The sequence below is a fragment of the Terrapene carolina genome, unplaced genomic scaffold (genome assembly GCF_002925995.2).
Source record: "Terrapene carolina triunguis isolate 2854851 unplaced genomic scaffold, T_m_triunguis-2.0 Scaffold96, whole genome shotgun sequence".
Lineage (NCBI taxonomy): Eukaryota > Metazoa > Chordata > Testudines > Emydidae > Terrapene > Terrapene triunguis.
In genome coordinates this window covers 58,085,646-58,108,903 of record NW_020664447.1, presented here as the reverse complement: position 1 = coordinate 58,108,903, position 23,258 = coordinate 58,085,646, and the positions used below count along the sequence as shown (strand labels likewise).

At 38.9% G+C, this 23,258-nt stretch overlaps 1 protein-coding gene across 3 annotated transcripts in view; it reads right to left on the bottom strand.

Moving 5' to 3' along the window:
• MIPOL1 (mirror-image polydactyly 1) overlaps positions 1 to 23,258 on the bottom strand; it is a 292,979-nt gene that overhangs the window by 177,037 nt on the left and 92,684 nt on the right. For all 3 annotated transcript variants that reach the window (XM_024195976.3, XM_024195975.3, XM_024195977.3), the window contains 3 exons: positions 8,675 to 8,804; positions 439 to 472; positions 8 to 178 (listed from right to left, as the gene is read on the bottom strand). In XM_024195976.3, the coding sequence (XP_024051744.2) occupies positions 8 to 178; positions 439 to 472; positions 8,675 to 8,804 (335 nt within the window). The remainder of the gene's footprint in view (positions 1 to 7; positions 179 to 438; positions 473 to 8,674; positions 8,805 to 23,258) is intronic.

Below are 23,258 nucleotides of genomic sequence, written 5' to 3'. Positions count from 1 at the left end.
GACTTACTTGAGACAAAGCAGCATCCCGTTCTTCAATCACTGCATTCATTTCCTCAGCTGTTATTTTCTTTCTACGCTCCTTGGTCCTGTGTATTCGATCCACAATTATAGCTCCATTCTTCTGTATAGCTATCCCTGTGTCTGCATTGTTTATTCTGTTCAGTAATTCCTGTAATGTCTACCAACAGCATTATATGTTAGTCAGACATGAAGTTTTAATATATTTTATTTAATATAGGGTTTTAATTAATAGGCACATGTGAATTGTAAATTGACTGAGTGAAGTTATTGAATTTTCATATTGCAGCAAAGATGTACATTATTAGTGTGTCAATTCTTCTTTTTTCCCACATCTTAGTTCTTGAAACCCACTCAATTGAACTTAAGCCTCTAAGATATAAGACTGACATCAAGAAATCTCCTCAGAGAATGGCTTACCATGTCATTTTCTTCAGGGTTAATATTTTCTAGCCTAGAAAAAAGGGACACAGAAAGCCTGATCAGTAGCATTTCCTTAGTGCAGCAAAATGAGTTCGCTTTTTAAATCTTTAGAACCTCAAGTAATTTCATTCTTCTAGTCTTTAGAGTCAACCATGACACTGAACATATTAAAGTGCCACCTGCTCGACTCCATCTTTCAATAATGCTCCATATCTTCAGCACTGACTTCAGACTGTTAAGTTATTAATGTTTACTGCTATATATGACTACAAGGATCAATTGTTCATATGTGCTTAGATGAAGAAAGTTCCCTAGTGATAGAAAGCACTGGTGCTCTTATTTTATTTATTTCTGGACTTACAACTTTAACCTGAAATTATATTCTTGTTGTCTTTATTGCACCCCAAAATGAAATGGGACAGTAGGTTGGGGGGGGGGGAGGAGGGGAAGAAAGGGTTGTTTTAACAAAATGTAGCTCTTCCCCTCCACCTAGGAGGACAAACATTATAGTTAAACCTCACTTAGAAATTTTGTTTTATCCCATCATAAAATACAGGAGTTAATTTAAGCCTCCGGTGGTGCGCTGCCTTAATTCTGGAACAAAAATATTGAACTCTTTCTTTCCTTGTTTCGCTGGCACATTTACTCACATGTAAAGAAGCAATAAACAGTTTTACAGTTTTGCCGAACAACTACAATTGTGCTCTGCAACAGCAATGAGTAATAGCACAAATTTCTGCATACAGAGGTGATTAAACAGGAAATTACACTTTTTTCTATAATAATTAAAAAGTTAATTATAATTAATATCTAAACATCTTATTATTTACAGAACATTTGGGGGTCCAAAATACAGAGATTAACACCTTGTTAAAAATAAGCTTAAACATTAAAGAAGTGCAGCCTCACCCAGTTCATAGATACTTAAGCAAGTGGTGGCTCCAGCACATACTAAGTAGCTTAAGAAAAAGCAGTTCTGGCAGAGGCTGTAATGTAACATTTCAAAAACAGATACTGTAATCATCAAACTTCCAGTGTCTGCCAAAGAACTAGGTGTAATTTGTACTGTGATGCTGTTGTCAGAGATCACCCTTCAAACATCCCTCTGCCACACAGCAATTGACAGTGTACTAACCCTGTGCCTTTGAATGCACTAGTCTTCATGACCCTAAATATGGTATAGCCTCTTATGCACACGAGGCTAGGAAATCAACCCATTCTTGCCATCTGACCTTTGACATTTAATACTAGTGCAGTTACCTAGTATGGTGATTAGTGAATTTCCTCTGTGCTTTTTGATCAATTTGTACAAGTTCATAGTCAGACAAAGCCACCTGAATTCTTGTAATCAAGGGAAGCAATTCAGAAAGGAATGCTCTATTGCTGCTGTATAGTGGAACACATTTATTTGGGAGGTTCTGAGCAGATGGTATTCCCAGCATACCCCAAAACAGTAAATATGTGGTGAGTAGGTTTGAACCTTACCTCTTTGATGAGATTTGACCTTATTAACAAGTTTACACACAAAATGTAAACTCCAGCCTGAACTCTCACTCCTAGCTTGGTTATCCCTAGAGTTCCTCCTTTAAAACAGATCAGTCCAAGTCCCTAGATTCCTCTGACTAATGGGGCCACCATCATTTCAAGAGCAGGCAAATGATCTACACCTGCTACTGTGAGTCAGCAGGGTTCAACTGGCATTTCCCTATGCATTTCCAACACTGCTAACAGGGTGGGGGTCAACAGTAGAACCCAGCCAACTAGAAGGAAAAAATGAGTATTATTACCCTTTGTGGATAAGGCTATCTCCTAGATCTGATTTTGGGCCAGAGTTATGGGCAGTGATACTTAAGAAACTTGTAAAACTCAATTGACTAACAGAGCACACATTAAAGGCAGCCATACTATTGCAAAGGGATCTAGTTTTATTTTAACCCATTGGCAAGTGGCATTTCTCAGCTTTATTCTCTAATACAATCATCAAGTATAAACAACAAAGCATGAATGCAAATTGCCAACTCTCAGTACCAAGAGGTTGAATACAAATGTAGAACAATAATGGGGGCATTTCTGTCTGGAAAAATGCAGGTTGTTTACTGTGTAAAAATCAGCAGCTCCACCAAGAAAAAAATCTGTAAGGGAAGCTTCATGAGAATAGTTTTTCTAATTAAGTCTTTCCTACCAGTTATCTCTGATACAGAAACCACATTTAACTCTAGGGGATTAGAGTAAGAAAAAATGCCTATTGCTTCAGCTAATAAAAATACCCACAGAGAGGCAGATATCCATTTTGCCCCAGAGAAAAGAAACAGTTAATGAGGTTTCCTACTAAAGTCAAATATTTAAAAAATAGCAACTAAGTACAATGCAAAATCTATTGTATTTACTTTATGTGGTACAACACTTACAGATACTATACTTGCTACTGTGAAATACTGTCTGTTCTCAGTGATACAACATATTGTGGGGATGAACTCAAGTTGCAGCACAATTTCCAGAATTGTGAACATTTGGAACAATACACAATTCTCGTTCTGCAAAGAAGGACCAATCCTAGGGCTCAGAGTGGGGAAATAGAGTCAGATATATCATCTTGATATTCTTTACCTGCCTGATACATGGAGCCCTTTAGTGGCTTCATAGAAACAGACATGCTTAGGGCTCTCTCTAGCTCCCTGGAGCAGTGGTTCCCAACCTTTTTCTGTTAGAACACCTCTCTACTGCCAGTTCAGCAGATGTCATCTTTCCTTTCTCTCTGGCTATTTTCTCTCACTTCTCCTTTCTCAGGTGCTTCCCCCCCCCCCTTCTTATCTCTCTTTTCTGTATACTTTTTCTTTATTTCCCTTTTTAACTTATTGCTCTTTTATATGTGCTTTGCTGGCTCTTCTTCCCTTATGCCCCCATACCCTCCTCCTTTCTAGTACTCTGTTCCCCTTCCCCATATCCCCTCGCACCAGTAGGGTGACCAGACAGCAAGTGTGAAAAATCAGGACAGGGTGTGTGTGGTAATAGAAGCCTATAGAAAAAAAAGACCCAAAAATTGGGACTGTTCCTATAAAATCAGGACATCTGATCACCCTACACACCAGAAGCCTTTATGCTGCTGTTGTGAGAGTTGTCTGTTGGTGAAACCCAGGGCTGAACAAGAGCCATGAAAGGAGTAAAGCTGCTGCCTGAGCCTGACACTTGGAACTGTACACAAGCTGCTCTTGCAGCGTGCTCCATTGGAGTCCACAACAGAAGCAAAGAGGGAAGGGGAATGGCTTATAAGAAGCTAACTATTGTTTCATCTTCAGATGCAGCAGCACATTTGCAGAGAGAGAGAGAGAGAGGAAGAGTGAGTGTGTATTGGGGGGTATCTGGGTCCTGCATCTTTCTCCACCCACACTAGACCTCTGCATTCATAACAATGTAAGAATGGTAACACTGCATCAGACCAATGGTCCACTGATCCCACTCTCCCATCTTCTGCCAGTGGCCAGTGCCAGATGCTTCGGGGGAATGAAAGAACAGGGCAATTTATTGAGGGATCCATCCCCTACCATCGTGTCCCAGCTTCTGGCAGTCGAGGTTCAGGGACATCCAGAGCATGGTGTTGTGCCTTTAGTTTGAACCTCTATTATGGTGTTTTTAAGAAGTTTCCATACAGCTTGCAGGGATTTCATTCATGACTGTTCCTTTAATTTCCTCCTCATTTTTGTGTAGTTCCTCTTTTTGAAGTTAAATGCTACTGTGGTGGGTTTCTTTGGTATTTTCCACCCTACAGGGAGGTTAAGTTTAATTACATTATATTTGCTATTACTAAGCGATTCAGCTACATTCACCTTTTGGACCAGATCTTGTGTGCCTCTTAGGACTAACTCAAGAATTGTTTCTCCCCTGTGGGTTCCAAGTCTAGCTGCTCCAAGAAGCAGTCATTAATGGTGTCTGGAAATTTTATCTCTACATCCTGTCCTGAGGTGACATGTACCCAGTCAATATACGGATAGTTGAAATCCCCATTATTGAGTTTTCTGTTTTTGTAGCCTCTCTGATCTCCCTAAGCATTTCCCAAACGCTGTCACCATCCTGGTCAGGTGGTCGATAGTATCTTTCTACTGCTATACTCATATTAATCCAGCATGGAATTGAGATTCTATGGAATAGTTTGATTCATTTAAGATTTTTACTATGTTTGTCTGTATGCTTTCCTTCACATATAACACCATTCGTCTAAATGTATCGGTTTCAATAAAACTTTTGTTGGGATGGGTCCTCAGGTCCAGAATGCAGTTTCTGGTCTCTCTCTCTTCCCCCCCCCCCCCCCCCCCCCCCCCAGCACTCTCCTGGGATGCAGGAGACTCAGGTTCAAGTCCCTGTTCTGCCTCTGGCAGTCTTTCCCACATCTCAAGTGAGTGCCCTAATCGCTAGGCCTTAGATCCAGTCTCTCAATTTGTCCTGTTGGAGCTGTTCCATCTTATATAAATATTTAAATATTCATTGGACAAGAATGTATCACAGCCTCTCTCATGTTCTGATTCATTCCTATGTCGACCAAAAACCAAGTTAAAAACCATGAACATTTTCATGAAATAGAAGTCTTGTTTTCCAGCCAACCCTAGCGCTCATACTCTGATGCTAGGTTGTCTTCTCAGAAAGACAGAGGCCCCAGGGGCAGTGGCGATATAGGACCCTAAGAAACCCTTAAAAAAACCCTGGCTTTTGGAGTCTAGCCTGGGGGTCAGCAGTAGTGGGAGAGGAATCTATATGAACATAACATAAGAACATAAGAATGGCCATACTGGGTCAGACCAAAGGTCCATCCAGCCCAGTATCCTGTCTACCGACAGTGACCAATGCCAGGTGTCCCAGAGGGAGTGAACCTAACAGGTAATGATCAAGTGCTCTCTCTCCTGCCATCCATCTCCACCCTCTGACAGACAGAGGCTAGGGACACCATTCCTTACCCTTCCTAGCTAATAGCCATTAATGAACTTAACCTTCATGAATTTATATAGTTCTCTTTTAAACCCTGTTATAGTTCTAGCCTTCACAACCTCCTCAGGCAAGGTGTTCCACAGGTTGACTGTGCACTGTGTGAAGAAGAACTTTCTTTTATTTATTTTAAACCTGCTGCCCATTAATTTCATTTGGTGGCCCCTAGTTCTTACATTATGGGAACAAGTAAATAACTTTTCCTTATTCACTTTCTCCACACCACTCATGATTTTATATACCTCTATCATATCCCCCCTTAGTCTCCTCTTTTCCAAGCTGAAAAGTCCTAGCCTCTTTAATCTCAATCCCTTTTTGAATGATTCCTAACATCCTGTTTGCTTTTTTGACTGCTGCTGCACACTGCGTGGATGTCTTCAGAGAACTATCCATGATGACTCCAAGATCTCTTTCCTGATTTGTTGTAGCTTAATTAGCCCCCATCATATTGCATGTATAGTTGGGGTTATGTTTTCCAATGTGCATTACTTTCCATTTATCCACATTAAATTTCATTTGCCATTTTGTTGCCCAATCGCTTAGTTTTGTGAGATCTTTTTGAAGTTCTTCACAGTCTGCTTTGGTCTTAACTATCTTGAGCAGTTTAGTATCATCTGCAAACTTTGCCACCTCACTGTTTACCCCTTTCTCAAGATCATTTATGAATAAGTTGAATAGGATTGTTCCTAGGACTGACCCTTGGGGAACACCACTAGTTACTCCTCTCCATTCTGAAAATTTTCCATTTATTCCTACCCTTTGTTCCCTGCCTTTTAACCAGTTCTCAATCCATGAAAGGATCTCCCCTCTTATCCCATGACAACTTAATTTACGTAAGAGCCTTTGGTGAGGGACCTTGTCAAAGGCTTTCTGGAAATCTAAGTACACTATGTCCACTGGATCCCCCTTGTCCACGTTTGTTGACTCCTTCAAAGAACTCTAATAGATTATTAAGACATGATTTCTCTTTACAGAAACCATGTTGACTTCTGCCCAACAATTTATGTTCTTTTATGTGTCTGACAATTTTATTCTTTACTATTGTTTCAACTAATTTGCCCGGTACGGACATTAGACTTACCGGTCTGTAATTGCCGGGATGACCTCTAGAGCCCTTTTTAAATATTGGCGTTATATTAGCTATCTTCCAGTCATTGGGTACAGAAGCTGATTTAAAGGACAGGTTACAAACCATAGTTAATAGTTCCACAATTTCACATTTGAGTTCTTTCAGAACTCTTGGGTGAATGCCATCTGGTCCTAGTGATTTGTTACTGTTAAGTTTATCAATTAATTCCAAAATCTCCTCTAGTGACATTTCAATCTGTGACAATTCCTCAGATTTGTCACCTACAAAGGACAGATCGGGTTTGGGAATCTCCCTAACATCCTCAGCCGTGAAGACTGAAGCAAAGAATTCATTTAGTTTCTCCGCAATGACTTTATCGTCTTTAAGTGCTCCTTTTGTATTTCGATCGTCCAGGGGCCCCACTGGTTGTTTAGCAGGCTTCCTGTTTCTGATGCAGTTAAAAAGCATTTTGTTATTACCTTTTGAGTTTTTGGCTAGCTGTTCTTCAAACTCCTTTTTGGCTTTTCTTATTACATTCTTGGGACTGTTTATGCTCCTTTCTATTTACCTCACTAGGATCTGACTTCCACTTTTTAAAAGATGCCTTTTTATCTCTCACTGCTTCTTTTACATGGTTGTTAAGTCACGGTGGCTCTTTTTTAGTTCTTTTACTGTGTTTTTTTAATTTGGGGTATACATTTAAGTTGGGCCTCTATTATGGTGTCTTTGAAAAGTGTCCATGCAGCTTGCAGGGATTTCACTCTAGTCACTGTACCTTTTAATTTCTGTTTAACTAACCTCCTCATTTTTGCATAGTTCCCCTTTCTGAAATTAAATGCTACAGTGTTGGGCTGTTGAGGTGTTCTTCCCACCACAGGAATGTTAAATGTTATTATATTATGGTCACCATTTCCAAACGGTCCTGTTATAGTTACCTCTTGGACCAGACCCTGTGCTCCACTAAGGACTAAATCAAGAATTGCCTCTCCCCTTGTGGATTCCTGTATCCATTTTCATTTAAAGTATCGAGAAATTTTGTTTCTGCATTTCGTCCTGAGGTGACATGTACCCAGTCAATATGGGGATAATTGAAATCCCTCACTACTATTGAGTTCTTTATTTTGATAGCCTCTCTAATCTCCCTTAGCATTTCATCGTCACTATCACTGTCCTGGTCAGGTGGTCAATAATAGATCCCTACTGTTATATTCTTATTAGAGCATGGAATTACTATCCATAGAGATTCTATGGAACATGTGGATTCATTTAAGATTTTTACTTCATTTGATCTAGTCTTGTAACCAACGAGTTTGTGCTTGACAGACCAGTCTGAGACAAACAAAACAGAAGGAGATGAGAACAATAATTATGAAGAAACAGCATTCTGGGTTCTGGTCTGTCCTGGAATGGGAGTAGTTAAGAGTGTGTGTGTGGGTGTGTGTGTGCGTGCATGAGAGCATGCACATTTGGGTGGGAGGAAGGTGGAAATTGTTGGGCAAATGAGAAATAAAGGGCAAGCTAGAGAGGATGTACTGGGGAAACAGGGAAAAGGAGAAAATTAGGGGTGGGCAAGAAAGTGAGGAGAGGAAACAGTAGAGGAAGAGAGAAAGAGAAAAGAGAACAAAAAAGATAAAAAAAATAAAGGAAAAGAGAAAGAGAAATGAGAAATTGAAATAGTTCTTCCTAAATTAAGAATGACTTTTGCATAAAAGAGAAGGAGTAGGAGGGTAATGCACATAATTTTTTCCACACTTCCATTGTAATTAGTAGATATTTTGCTAAAAGAAATGTCTAGTGGGCTCAAAGATTCAATTGATTTCCTATAGAGTGCAACTTCTGACCGACAACCTTGTACTCCATGTGAAGAAACCCCTGTATGAAATGTCACACTTCCCTGATTTATCTCTGAATAAATCAATAGTGGATCTTTTTCTTTCTTTCTTTCTGCAACCAGAATCATTCACCTCGTTCTCCATCTGGGGAGAAAAACATGACCTCGTTTGATCATGTTTTTTTTTTTTAAACCTACACATACAGCTGGAATATTGAGACTATTGCTGTCCTCTTACATTCTATCACACTGAAATTCATGTTAAGATTTACCACATGTTCACTTTTGAGTTCTATTAGGTTTCCCTTGGCTTCCAATAACAGTCATCTTTTTACACATAGCAGAAAAAACATACATACTCTTTAAGAGACTGCTCCAAATGCTTGGCTCGAAGAAGTGCTTCATCTCGCTCTTCATTGGCTAACTTAAGTCTAGCCATGACAGCTTCATCACGTTCTCGTTGAGCAGTATAAACTTCTTCCACGAGTGCTGCAAAAATGACCAGCGTGTTTAGCACAGCTTTAGTTGTATCCTCACATGGGGCCCTATCTAATGTCTATTGAAATCAATGGTTTTTCCACTCACTTCAGTGTCCTTTGGATCAGGTCTTGACTGTACTTCCTATACATAACATTTGCTAATGTGAAGATACCATAACAAGATTTTGCTTTACAGTTTTGAGAATATCAAAGTGCTATTGCTAGTTAACATACCTAGAGGAACAAGGAAGGGACAAGGTTTCAAGATTGACCTTCAAACTCATCACACAGAACAAGGAAACCATCCCTTGTGTGAAACAGTGACTCTGAATATAAAGCTAATTCCTAATGCTCACATTCATATCAGATATAACTAGACCCCTTCTCTTACAGCAAGACATCAGATTAAGAGAAAGGATCTCCTGAAGTTGCTTTTAACACCACACTTTAACCAGCCCCAAAGTGGTGCACAATTTAGCTCTTGCATGGTGCCTCTCTGGTATTACAAAGATAACATGGTCAGCACCCCTCTCTCCCTACCCCTCTCTCCCTATCAAGCCTTTACTTTATTGTTAATATATCATTCTATTATCTGTTAAAGCATTCAGGGACCTTTGAGCATTAGGTGCCAATAAACTAAGATTTACTGTTAGTTTGCTCCCAAGGACAGAAACCTTGAAGTCATTCTTCACACTGGGCTTACTTTTTCTTCCTACATCTCTCTTGTCAACATGGCTAACACCATCTCTGGTACACCGTCAGAATCCCTACCTCAACCCTGCTTCTGCTAAAATCTTTATTCACACACCTTCATCATTCCCCCTCTCTAATATTGCAGATCTCTCTTTGCAGTCATCCTAAATCCCTATTCTCAACTTCAGGGCACTCAGGATGCTGCAGTGAGACTACTTTTATTCCAAGAAGAAGGACTATATCCTCTACCATTGGCACTGGAATTGAATCTCCGAATTCAAATCAAAATTGTTTCCCTTGGGTTTCAAAGTTCTCCGTGGGCCCCTTTCACTCTAATGAACTAATCTTTAATTCACATAGTTCCCCTGCACCCAATTCTGACGCCTCCAAATGCTGGCATGTTTTCCAGTATTCTCAAGATTCTGCTGAGTCAAAGGCTATTGCATTTGTACTTCCCCCTCTATCTGGAATTCCCTCCCATTCTCTGAATCATGGATGAGTCATTTCCTTTCTTCAAGACTCACCTTAAATAGATCCTGTTCACTTTAACCTAGAGCCAACTCTGCTGCTTTTTCTATCTTAGTTTCCTTTTTCCTGCTTTACCTTTGTGCATTATTATGATGTCTGTATTAAAGTGGCTCTATCCAATTTAATATAAAGCTCTTTACCATACTTCATGGGAATGGCACTATATAAAATTGTAATTATATTTTATAATACACTTTTTGTTTACTACTGTACTTATATCATTGATACCAAATAAATACATTTAAAATATTTACAGAAAATATTCAAAAGACAAACTAGCAATAAAATGTCACTGCAGTCAAAAGTACCAAAACAAACTGTTGCTCATGACTAAATTTTGTTGAGAAAATACCCCATGATGAAATGTCATTTTTTTAGTTATTTTTCAGAAGTTTTAATTTTATCCATACAGATATATTCAAATACAATGACAAGTAAAACAGCAAGACTATGGATTTAACAATATCACAGCATGAAATATTCATACATAAATACTCCTGAGTGTTACAAGATAAATGATTCCTTAACAACCTCCCACCACAAAACTAAAAAAGGGGAGAAGCATCAGATGCCTAATCTACCTGGATTCAATTGTAATACTCTCATGAAAGACCAAACATCTTCATAGTTGGATCTTATGTCTCCATAGATTAATGTCAGTTTTTCCAAGAGGGTGGTGTTGGTTTGGTCAGTTAGCCAATCAAAGAATGCAAGGGGAAGAAGCTGATATCCATTTTCATAAAATGACTCTTTTGGTCACTATAAGTGCTGCAGCAATTCATTTCCTAGCATTACTCGAACAGGGAATATCTAGAACGCCCAAAACACAGAGACTTGACATAGGGGAAACTCCTACCCTGGTCACCTTAGATAGAGTATCACAAATGCCACGCTTTCTATAGTTCTGCCTACTGTGACATTAGGACTGTTCAATAAATGAAGTCATTTGAAGGGTTAACCACAAAAATATCAAAACATTTGGATGAAAATGTAGTCTATACAGTGAATATCCTTTAGCTTGCAGATTCCTTGATCCCTTCCACGAGCAGCTTTGGCAGCTGAGAGATGTAGTTCACTGGGGGAAGGTGTGGAAGAATGAATCCTGACAGATCATAAAGAAAGGAATTCTGGGTATGAAATACTTCTGTCACCCCTGTAGCAGAACCAGAAGCATTACTGGAAAGTGGATGAAAGGAGGAAGAAAGATGTGATTTTTGTGCTTCTGAGGGTAGGGCAAGAGGGCCAATCTAATAGGCTGGATGAAGGAGAATGGGGACAGCTACACAAATTGCTTCTAGGGGTATGGTCTACCCTCTTGTTCACTGTTGAAGAGGAGCCCTCTACTCAGTCACATTAGAGAGGTCACAGAAGATATGCCAAATTGTGTTTCTCGCAGGAAAATAATTTTTGTGTCATAAGAAAAACCACACCTGATTGTCCAAGAATATTCTGCCCAGATTTGGCGCATCCATCAAATACTCATTTAGATATCTTCAACCTGAATATTGTTTGGTGGCGAGAGGAAAAGAATTTTTCTGCTGCAGATGGATGTAGAGTTTGGGAGGGACACAACACCAGAAGCTACCTACCTCTTTGTGAGACGATATCCTTGCTATTGTGCAAGGGATAAAGTTAGGTGGATGGGCAGAGCATGCAGCTCCAGAACTACACACGTGATTTGGAGATAAAAGAATTAGTAGCACATGCAGAGAATGATTCTGACATCTGGACAGCTGTCTGGCGCAGATAAGCACTGTGTCCTTACACCTATCAAGTTTCCAAAGGGACATAAGATTTCTGAAATTTGTGATGCCATCATGGTGCCAACTGAAGAGGCCTACATAAGAGCCTCTGTGTCTCAGCAGTGCCTGGGTAAACTGTAACAAAACTGCTATGTCCCAGATAGATCTGGGATATACAGGTTGGTTAGTTTGACATGGTAAGTATTATCTGTCTGTACCATAATGTGTCTGTTTATCCTGGAGTGGAATTCCACAATTCTCCCACTTTTAGCCCAGGCCCTGGCCCACAGTATCCTGTGTATCAACTGTGCTAACTCAGCAGTCTGATTGGCTTCAGCATCTGCTGTTCTTCCCTTTGGGGGTCTCTGACCAGTGGTGTATAGTTACCAGATAGACTTCTTAAACCAAAATACTGGTTATTTTAACAGTAGGAACAAAGCATTTAGATAAAAAAGATTTTAAAACAACAAACAGAATCCGCATGCCTATCTTACCTAAAGGCTTACCATCCTATGATGGTAACCTTGGCAGGCCTAACTTCTTCAGACCCGCCAGCAGGGTCCATGTGTTTCAGTCAGGTTCCTCCAAAGAACTTTCCCCCCGTCCCTCCTCCCCCCGAGAGAGAGACCCTTTTAAACTGTCATACTTCTTTTCATCTCCAGTATTCCTGGGTCTTTTTCTGTCCTGGTATTGTCTCTTAACAATCCTCAAATGTTTGTGTAGATGTGGCTTATCTTGAACCATTTTTTTCCTTTCAGATCCCTATTAAACTAAACCAATATATTCATACAGTAAACATCCCAATAACTATGTCAACATACAGTATTAATAAATTATTACAGAGCAGCTCCAAATCTGTCACAACAGTGCTTTTTTAAAGTAATACAACATTTTAACTTTTTCTTATTAAAAGAAAAGTTATTTGGAAAATCAAAGAAAAAGCATGTATAAGGCTGGCTAGCCTATCCAAGCTAAAACAGAGATGGACTCTTAGCAGCAGGCACCCTCAGAAACCAGAAAAAAATGTGTTACAAGGTAAATCCTTGAAATCAGCAGAGTTCTTGCTGAACTCACTTGGCCGGTTGTAGAAGCCTTATCTGCCATCTGCCAGATTCCTCTGCTGGCCAGATCATCTACTGATTCTACATACATATTTTCATGTTCAACATGTACATTCATTTCTGACAGTATCTGACCATTTTTAGTATTTTAGTATCTGACCATTTCATACATGTAAAAAGTTCTAAAATTATATCAATATTTCTTTTTAAAAATCCTTTCATTTCATACAGGGTGCAATTATTACAGTAGCTAAATGGGCTGAGAAATTTATTTTCACAGCAATAGTCAACATTTTAAAGAGTTATTGATATGTCATGTATAGAAGTACAGTCCCACTCCTACAAGCTACTTGGCAGAGGCAACAGAGGGTCCTGTGGCACCTTTAAGACTAACAGAAGTATTGGGAGCATAAGCTTTCGTGGGTAAGAACCTCACTTCTTCAGATGCAAGTAATGGAAATTTCCAGAGGCAGGTATAAATCAGTATGGAGATAACAAGGTTAGTTCAATCAGGGAGGGTGAGGTGCTCTGCTAGCAGTTGAGGTGTGAACACCAAGGGAGGAGAAACTGCTTCTGTAGTTGGATAGCCATTCACAGTCTTTGTTTAATCCTGATCTGATGGTGTCAAATTTGCAAATGAACTGGAGCTCAGCAGTTTCTCTTTGGAGTCTGGTCCTGAAGTTTTTTTGCTGTAAGATGGCTACCTTTACATCTGCTATTGTGTGGCCAGGGAGGTTGAAGTGTTCTCCTACAGGTTTTTGTATATTGCCATTCCTGATATCTGACTTGTGTCCATTTATCCTCTTGCGTAGTGACTGTCCAGTTTGGCCAATGTACATAGCAGAGGGGCATTGCTGGCACTTGATGGCATATATAACATTGGTGGACGTGCAGGTGAATGAGCTGGTGATGTTGTAGCTGATCTGGTTAGGTCCTGTGATGGTGTTGCTGGTGTAGATATGTGGGCAGAGTTGGCATCGAGGTTTGTTGCATGGGTTGGTTCCTGAGTTAGAGTTGTTATGGTGCGGTGCGTGGTTGCTGGTGAGAATATGCTTAAGGTTGGCGAGTTGTCTGTGGGCGAGGACTGGCCTGCCTCCCAAGGTCTGTGAAAGTGAGGGATCATTGTCCAGGATGGGTTGTAGATCACTGATGATGCGCTGGAGAGGTTTAAGCTGAGGACTGTAGGTGATGGCCAGTGGAGTTCTGTTGGTTTCTTTTTTGGGCCTGTCTTGTAGCAGGAGGCTTCTGGGTACACGTCTGGCTCTGTTGATTTGTTTCTTTATTTCCTTGTGTGGGTATCATAGTTTTGAGAATGCTTGGTGAAGATCTTGTAGGTGTTGGTCTCTGTCTGAGGGGTTGGAGCAGATGTGATTGTACCTCAGCGCTTGGCTGTAGACGATGGATCGTGTGGTGTGTCCGGGCTGGAAGCTGGAGGCATGAAGGTAGGCGTAGCGGTCAGTGGGTTTTCGGTATAGGGTGGTGTTAACGTGGCCATCGCTTATTTGTACGGTGGTGTCTAGGAAGTGGACCTCCCGTGTAGATTGGTCCAGGCTGAGGTTGATGGTGGGGTGGAAGCTGTTGAAATCATGGTGGAATTCTTCCAGGGTCTCCTTCCCATGGGTCCAGATGATGAAGATGTCATCAATGTAGCGTAGGTAGAGAAGGGGCGTGAGTGGACGAGAGCTGAGGAAGCGTTGTTCCAGGTCAGCCATAAAAATGTTGGCATATTGTGGGGCCATGCGGGTGCCCATAGCGGTGCCACTGGTCTGGAGGTATATATTGTCACCAAATTTGAAATAATTGTGCGTGAGGATAAAGTCACAGAGCTCAGCAATAAATTGTGCTGTGTCATCATCAGGGATACTGTTCCTGACAGCTTGTATTCCATCTGTGTGTGGGATGTTTGTGTAGAGAGCTTCTACATCCATGGTGGCTAGGATGGTGTTTTCTGGAGGTCACCAATGCATTGTAGCTTTCTCAGGAAATCTGTGGTGTCACGGAGATAGCTGGGAGTGCTGGTGGCGTAGGGTCTGATCTAACTAACCTCGTTATCTCCATACTGATTTATACCTGCCTCTGGAGATTTCCATTACTTGCATCTGAAGAAGTGAGGTTCTTACCCACGAAAGCTTATGCTCCCAATACTTCTGTTAGTCTTAAAGGTGCCACAGGACCCTCTGTTGCTTTTTACAGATTCCGACTAACACGGCTACCCCTCTGATACTTGGCAAAGGCAGACGCCTGCAGCTGCATAGAGCCCTACTGAGTTCAGGAGAGCTGTAGGACTGGAGCATAAGACTAATTCTTCAAACTTAATAACGAAAAGAAACACTCAACTGCAAAAAAATATGATTATCTCCCACCCAGTATCAAGCTCATATTTGAAGATAAATAAGCAAAAAAGGATTTTCCCTAGAGCTATCCCTGCATGAATGTGCAAGGAGTGTGGAGCAGGGGACAAGGTATGCCTTCCCTCCCCCCAACTCCAATGGAGGGGTTGAGCTAATCTCAGTCCTTGTGATCCTATGGGAACTAGGACTGAATGACACTAGTCACCCCAAGGATGGCCAAGAGGAGCCATGGCCACACCCACTCCAGGGGCAAGGCACACTGAACCCTCATATGCTGTTGCGGTGGCTATGCTACCCGTGTCCACTGGAGAATTCTGGGAAGCATTATGTCATTAGTGAGCGCTGACACATATCTAAGTGGCTTATATTTATCACCTTCCTTTATCGAAAACAGCTCTATAAATAAGGACCAAAAGAGTGAACCGGAAAAAGAGAGTATTATTATATAATTTAGCATTCTGTTACAGAAAAATACCACAACTTTACTTTTCTATATAGCATCTTTCAACCAGAAGGATCTCAAAATGCTTTACAAACTTTATAAAGAAATCATCACCCACTGAAATGCAGCCACCTCTGGAGTGAAACAGAACATCTGTTTAACAGCGCAACATTTTTATGCTATATTTAGGACAGGATCTGAAGCATGAGAGTCCAAACAAAACACCATGGGAGATATTTTGATAAAAAGAATGCAGTTATCCAGGTTGGAACATCAGGATCGACAGCCCTATCTATGCTTATGAAAAGTGTCATGGGATTGTGAATAAACATAATCAGGTTCTTATGTCCACTACAAAAGATGGCACCTCCAGCAGCACAATAGCTCATAGTTTCATGCTAGCACTCTAATTCAGTGCCTGACTCTAAGAAATGAGAACCAGCTACTTAATCACCAATTCCACCCTCCTGGGTTTTCCTTGGAAGCCTGCCATCGAAGTACCAACCAACCCTCCCCTGTTTATCTCGAGAGCTGACCAACAAGAATAAAATTTTGTATACAATTTCCCCCACCTTGAAATATGACACATGAACTGAATATGTATATTCAGGCATTAAGTTAAAACAAAGACTTGTTTTTTAGCAATAGCACGTATATCTCAGGACATGCAAGAGTTAATAGAGGTTATTCCTACAATGTTAGATAAAATTCACCTAATGAAAAAAACACCCCAGACTGTTATCCAATGCTTACTAAAAGTGTACTTGAAATCTATTTATATATTACATTGAATAGCTAAATTTTATCTGCTCTGGAATAATTTAATAACATCTTCATCTTTGTAACCAAAAACCTATTATACTGGAGCTCTTTATTTCAAAATGATCATTATGCTAAGCCCATTGACTCTAAAACATTTTTAGTTTTTAGTAAAGAAAACAACTGTAAACAGACAGCTTTGGTGAGGTAGATAGCTATTACAAAGTTCACTTAGAAAATCAATATAGCATTTTAGTTGGAATTTGCTCATTAAACACCCACAGCTCTAATGCAAATTATGATGGAATGAATAAAGCAAATACATATGCTTCTTTCTTTTTATTAAATGTAAAATCTGCTGTTAATTGCTTCTGGTATGTCATATAAACTTTTCTCCTTAACTATTAAACAGAAGCTTTTACAAAAGTCATTAGAGAATCTTTTTCTTTGACTTGTATAAATTTCAATATTTGTTCAGTAAAGGTTCACAGCAGTTAAATTACATTAACAAATATTATTAGCTACTATGTAAGCCAACTAAGTAAAATACTTATATTGCAGGTAAAACAAATCATTGGGTGTTTACAATAATATTTGGATATGCCCATTTTTAAACAAGCTTATCAAATATCCTGTAATTCTTAGTCAAATGAGAAAGACTCAAAGTAGATTTTTTCCCCAAATACTCAAATTTGTTTAGTAAGCTAATTGTTTTCTAATATGGGTGAAAGTAAATATGAAGAAGATGAACCATACCAAGTATGAGTTTACTGAGTCAAAGTAGTGTACATATTTTCTTAGTTAAACCTGATTCTGTTGGCAAACCTGCCTTCCACACTTTTTAAACTACCTTTAAAATACAGTAGTAGCAAGAGAGCGTGTTGGAAATCATTCTAGTTTAAACATTAGTTCATGATTCTCCAAACAACAGAACTTTGGGGGAAGGGAGGGAGTACGTTTCCCAGGAAAGAAGACTGTTTGCTGATTTCCTAGAGGTCATCTGTGTAAATAGAAAAGCTGAATAGGAAAGGCAAGAAAGAAGAAATTGTTAGGATTTAAAACATCTACCTCAGCAGAAATCACTTAACATTATTCCTATCAAAAAATGAAAAAGCCAGAATAAAGGCAAGACCTTATAACAAAAAGATGAGAACACTATCCACAGTACTATCTCAGAAGATATAATAAATATTACAGCACTGTAAGGACTGACTTTCAGAATAATTCCCTGTTACGAAATATACCAATATTTTGTAACTTTATAAGGTGTTTTATAAACTAAGTAATAAAATTCTGCCTTATGCATATATATGTATATATATGTGTGTGTGTGTGTACGTCTCTCTCAGAACAAAAGCCAAAAGCTCTAAGAAGTACTGCAAGGTTTTATTTGTTTGTTAGTATTTTGTTACTAACGCTAGTTGTGATTGTTTATTGGGCATTTTCATGGAATAAGAGTGGCAAAAGTAACTTGCTGTTAATAATATATTGGTGGATGATATGAGGGTTCTTTTGGTTTTGGATTTAGTATTCAAGATTAGTGGTTGTTGAACTCTGCATGACCTGGGCTTTTCTTTAGAGTTGGTTTTGGAATTATCACAGTACTTGTAATGGTTATGCATAGTATGTATTTTTAATGTTGTGGTCAATGCTGGGGGTAACAGGGTTCATTTTTATGAAGAAATGCTTGGAATTTCCTTAGTTAAAATTTTTCAGAACTGAAAATAAAATATTTCTAAATCTTTTTTACTATATGATTTGACTAATACTTCATATAGCTCTATAGAGAGTTAAGATTTAGTTTGTGGGAAAACAAAGTAAATGACGTATTTTCTATTTCCCCCTCCCCACCGAACATATATTAAAGTGAAAGTAAAATACAAGAAACACCACACTTGGTAAAGTCATACTTTGAATGTAAGAATTCTGTAATGGGTCTCTTGTTTATTCTGCTTAGTTGTTTCTATGAAGGATCTGTCAGCTGAAATTTATCCCTGGAATAGGTGTAAATGGTTTGGGTTTTTTTTGTTTGCGCTTGTTTTTGGAAGGAGGGTAAGCGTGGGGAAAGAAAGGAGAAAAACAGGGAAGAGGTTCACTAAGAACCACCTTCCTTTTCACCTTTGCAGCCTCCTTCAGCATTGGGATGCCCTGTCCTTCTGGGCAGAGAAGACTTTGGAGCTTGTCTATGCCATTTCTAGATAGGCCAGTACTATTGATATTTGTTTAAAAACACTTGCCAAAACTCAATTTCCATTAAAAAAAATCTTTTCTTTATTCATTTATTTTAGAAATCAAAATAAACTGACAGACTTTTTTCAAGTTTGGGTCTAGTCATTAACACCCAGTTCTTATTTTAGAAATTGAACTTATAATAGTCAAATAAGCTGAAACAGAGTAATTACATTACTGTGAATGTCATTAAAATGTACTATTAATCTGCCTCCACACACACATTGCAAAATGCTGATAATCCCTGGAAACGTTCTAAACCTAAAGGTCCTGTTCTGCTCTCACTGAACTCAATGGCAAAACTCCCATGTCTTACTACTACTTCTTTTTTTTCTAAATGATGTGTAATGTTCTGCTATGAAACGGACACCTGACCAGGTTCTTCATTGCGATTTTGAAAATGACCATTCATTTATTTTAAATTTTGTCATGTAACTAAAAATTAGAAGCACATTGCTGATGAACAAAAATTGCAAAGCATTTTTGACTGGTCTATACTAGGAGTTACCGACTACACGCTATTTACATATAAATGTGACTCTGTAGATAAAGCAATCTGTACAAACACAGATAGATGCACTGACACTTTTATTGCTTTGTGTTTGCTATATGTATTTAGTTTGTTGTATTCATCTGCTCCTAAATTTCCAATGCTGTAAACACACTGATTTAACTAAATGGCTAAAACGGTTTAGTTGGCAGTTATCAAATGTGGCTCTGTACTGTGGTTTCACTGTGTACTCAGATCCAATTCAGTGAAAAAAGAAAAAGAATTTTTGTGGGTTTAGATACCGACTCTCCACAGGACTTGCCTAACCTGGCTCTTGTGAAAGCTAATCCTTGTACAACTTTAACCCCTCTGCTTTCAACATACTGAATTCCACACAGCTGACTTTTCAAAAACTGCACAGCAATCTTGTTCAGCCTTTTTCTGTGAATAACTGTTGATTCCTGAATAGCTTTATTTAATTATTTTAATGGAAAAAGGATTGGTAAGTAACATGGGTACGTATACAAATGTAAAGCACATTATGGTCATGTTTGTGTGTTATACTTCAACAGCTATAGAGGGTTTAGTCCATGCTATTTCTTAAAAAGAAGATGATTTGAAGTCCTTTCTTTTGTGTATAAAGGAAAAACAGCTCTTATATTTACGGTTTACTTGGCATCATGGAGCAAAAACTCACTAACAGGGCCTTATCTGAAATAAATGCTGGATTTATTTTTACATAAAAGCAAAACTGTACATGGCTTAATAACTAAAATACTGAACTTGTTCCATCCAATCAAATTTTATACTTTAGATAGTTGTGACTTCTATATTGTTTTTGTACTATTGACATTTCTGATCATTTCAAAGTAAACTTTAAAGTGAAACATTCATGATGTTGCCAACGGTTCTTCATCAGAGCTGCAAAGAAAAATCTACATTGTCTGTTCTTTCAACAGCTCAGTGTACTTTCCCATCCTCATAACTCCCACACTACTGTCTTTTTAAAGATTTTACTATTTATAAAGACACATTTTGATAAAACATTTAGAAAGTGGGTTTGCATAATGCAACATTAATGACAAGAAAACCAAGAAATAATTATGTATACTGTATACACAGTGAATAATTATACACAGAGAGCTGAATAATTAGTGAAAGTATATGCATTACATACTTTTTAAAAATGTAGAATGTCATACGTATTTAGGTTTATAAACACAAGGGTTGGGAACTAGTGAGTTCTTTTGGCTAAAGCCCAATATTGGCCTTATTTCAGTTTAATTGGAAGAGGATCTTGAATTCATCTTCTCCATGAGTTATCAGGAACCTGGATTTCTCTTTGTACCAAAGGTTAATAAGAAATGTGTCTGCAAAAGTCAAACAGCATTAAATACCAAAAACTGATTATTATTCCACAGGAGTTGTTCTGTCATTCATAATCTCTCCATGCTCCAACCTTCCTCAGCTAATCTTTAATGGATGACATGCAAGAAAGAAAAATAACTAACATCTAAAAAGGGGACTCTACAGCAAGCTTTTAAAGAAATGGAAAATACTTTTCTCAGTGCTAGAAATAACCCCCACTGGCACTTAATTAGTGAAAAGACCACTTAAGTAAGAGGAAATAAGTAATGTTAAATTAAACTTTAACTCCAGCCTGGCATCCTATTGGATGTTTTGTTTTCTTCAATTTTGCTGTTTGAACTGTTGCACATTTATTCAGTAATTATAATTTTTTCAAGTAAATTTAGGACATTTTAAATAATGCTCTCCACTTCATTATGTTCATCCTCTATACCACATCTGAGTATTCCAAAGAACTGCACAAACATTAATACATAATATTAAGCACTTGAACAGACTAAAAGAAAAAAAGTTTTACTGTACTATAGTTCCATTGCTACTTTTTTTTTTTCCAAGACAGAGAGAGAGACAAACAAACATATAAAGCTGCAAAACAGGTATAACTGTAAGTGATATGGAACACAAACAGCAGATAATAGATTGAGAAAAAGGTGGGACTTTTCCTTTTTTATTTTTAAAAACAGAGAAAGATAGGAAGAACCTCCAAAAGAGTTCACAATTTGCATAAAACATAGCAATATAACTGGGTGACTTTTCTATAATATTTTAAACATTCATATAGCAAAATTCACCGACCAATCTTTTTCCAATACATTCATATATAAACACAAAAACAAATGTTCCTTAATTATCTACTGGATTTTTAATAACAAAATAATATCCCGCTTCAAATTCAGGGATCTCGAAGCACTTGTCTCACAACTTACAGTGCTCTAGAGCTGTGAAAAATTTTACCTTCACAGTATGAGTCTCATATTTTAAGAACACTACTACTGTCAAAAACTTGATGTAAGCATGAAATACTTGCCAAGCTATTTTATTTTTGTATCAGAATCTGAATGCATTTTTTTAAACTCATAAGCACTGTCCAAGTAATGACCAAGGCTGGGACTTTCAAAGGCTTCTTTGAAAATCCCAGCCTAACATTAGTTTTCTGTCCCAGCCAGTACACTGGATATGGATCTCTTTACTACGCTCCTTTTCCTCTCCTCTCACCACCAACTTTCTCTCCCGTAAGGTTGGTACAAATTATTTTCTGCTGCTGTTTCACAATTTCTGAATTCATGATGATAACTGAGGGCAGGTCTACACTAGAAGCACTACATCGGCGCAGCTGCTGTAGGGCGTCTGGTGAGGACACTCTATGCCGACAGGAGTGCGCTCTCCCTTCGGCATAATTATTCCACCTCCATGAGAGGCGGAAGCTATATCGGCAGAAGAGCATCTCCCACTGACATAGGGCTGGTGCGGATAGTGCTTACGTTGCTGTAACTTCTCAGGGGGTATCTTTTTCACACTCTGGGCGACGTAATTAAATTGACTTAAGTGGTAGTGTAGACCTGCCCTTAGTTTGGATTGTGCATGGTGGTGGGAGGGGAAGGGAAAAGATTTTCCACACAATAAAAACTAACCAAAAAAGAGAATTACATTACTGCAAATTTTGTCAATTAATAGCAATTCTAGTGCAATTGTCATTTAAAAGGTATATAGAGCAATTTTTTCCAGTGGCAACATAGCTAAATGAAATATAGTGGGTGAAATCCTGAGCCCACTGAAATCAATAGAATTATAGAATCAGAGACTTTAAGGTCAGAAGAGACCATTATGATCGTCTGATCTCCTGCACAACGCGGGCCACAGAATCTCACCCACCCACTCCTGTAACAAACCCCTAACCTATGTCTGAGCTACTGAAGTCCTCAAATCATGGTTTAAAGACTTCAAGGTGCAGAGAATCCTCCAGCAAGTGACCCGTGTCTCATGCTGAAGAGGAAGGTGAAAAACCCCTAGGGCCTCTGCCAATCTGCCCTGGAGGAAAATTCCTTCCCAACCCCAAATATGGCGATCAGCTAAACCCTGAGCATGTGGGCAAGACTCACCAGCCAGACACCCAGGAAAGAATTCTCTGCAGTAACTCAGATCCCACCCCATCTAACATCCCATCACAGGCCATTGGGCATATTTACCGTTAATAGTCAAAGTTCAATTAATTGCCAAAATTAGGCTATCCCATCATGCCATCCCCTCCATAAACTTATCAAGCTTAGTCTTGAAGTCAGATATGTCTTTTGCCCCCACTGCTCATCTTGGAAGGCTGTTCCAGAACTTCAGTCCTCTGATGGTTAGAAACCTTTGTCTAATTTCAAGTCTAAACTTCCTGATGGCCAGTTTATATCCATTTGTTCTTGTGTCCACATTGGTACTGAGCTTAAATAATTCCTCTCCCTCCCTGGTATTTATCCCTCTGATATATTTATAGAGAGCAATCATATCTCTCCTCAGCCTTCTTTTGGTTAGGAGTGTTCTAGGAGTTTTGCCATTGACTTAAATTAGGCCAAGATTTCAACAATTAACTGTAACGGGCTGGCAGTGTTTATCTGAAGCACTTCACCACGTTAGCCAGTGTTAATACAGCTGGGAAAGAGATAAGTGGGTTTGGCTGATTCACTGAGGCATGTGTCTAGTTACCCTATGTAGATATAAGAGAGGGGGAGTGGCTCTCAGAGATAGAGGGTCTTCTAAGGTGATGACGGAGGTGTGACGTTGTGCAGTCTATATGGTTTTATAAAAATATAAGTGAA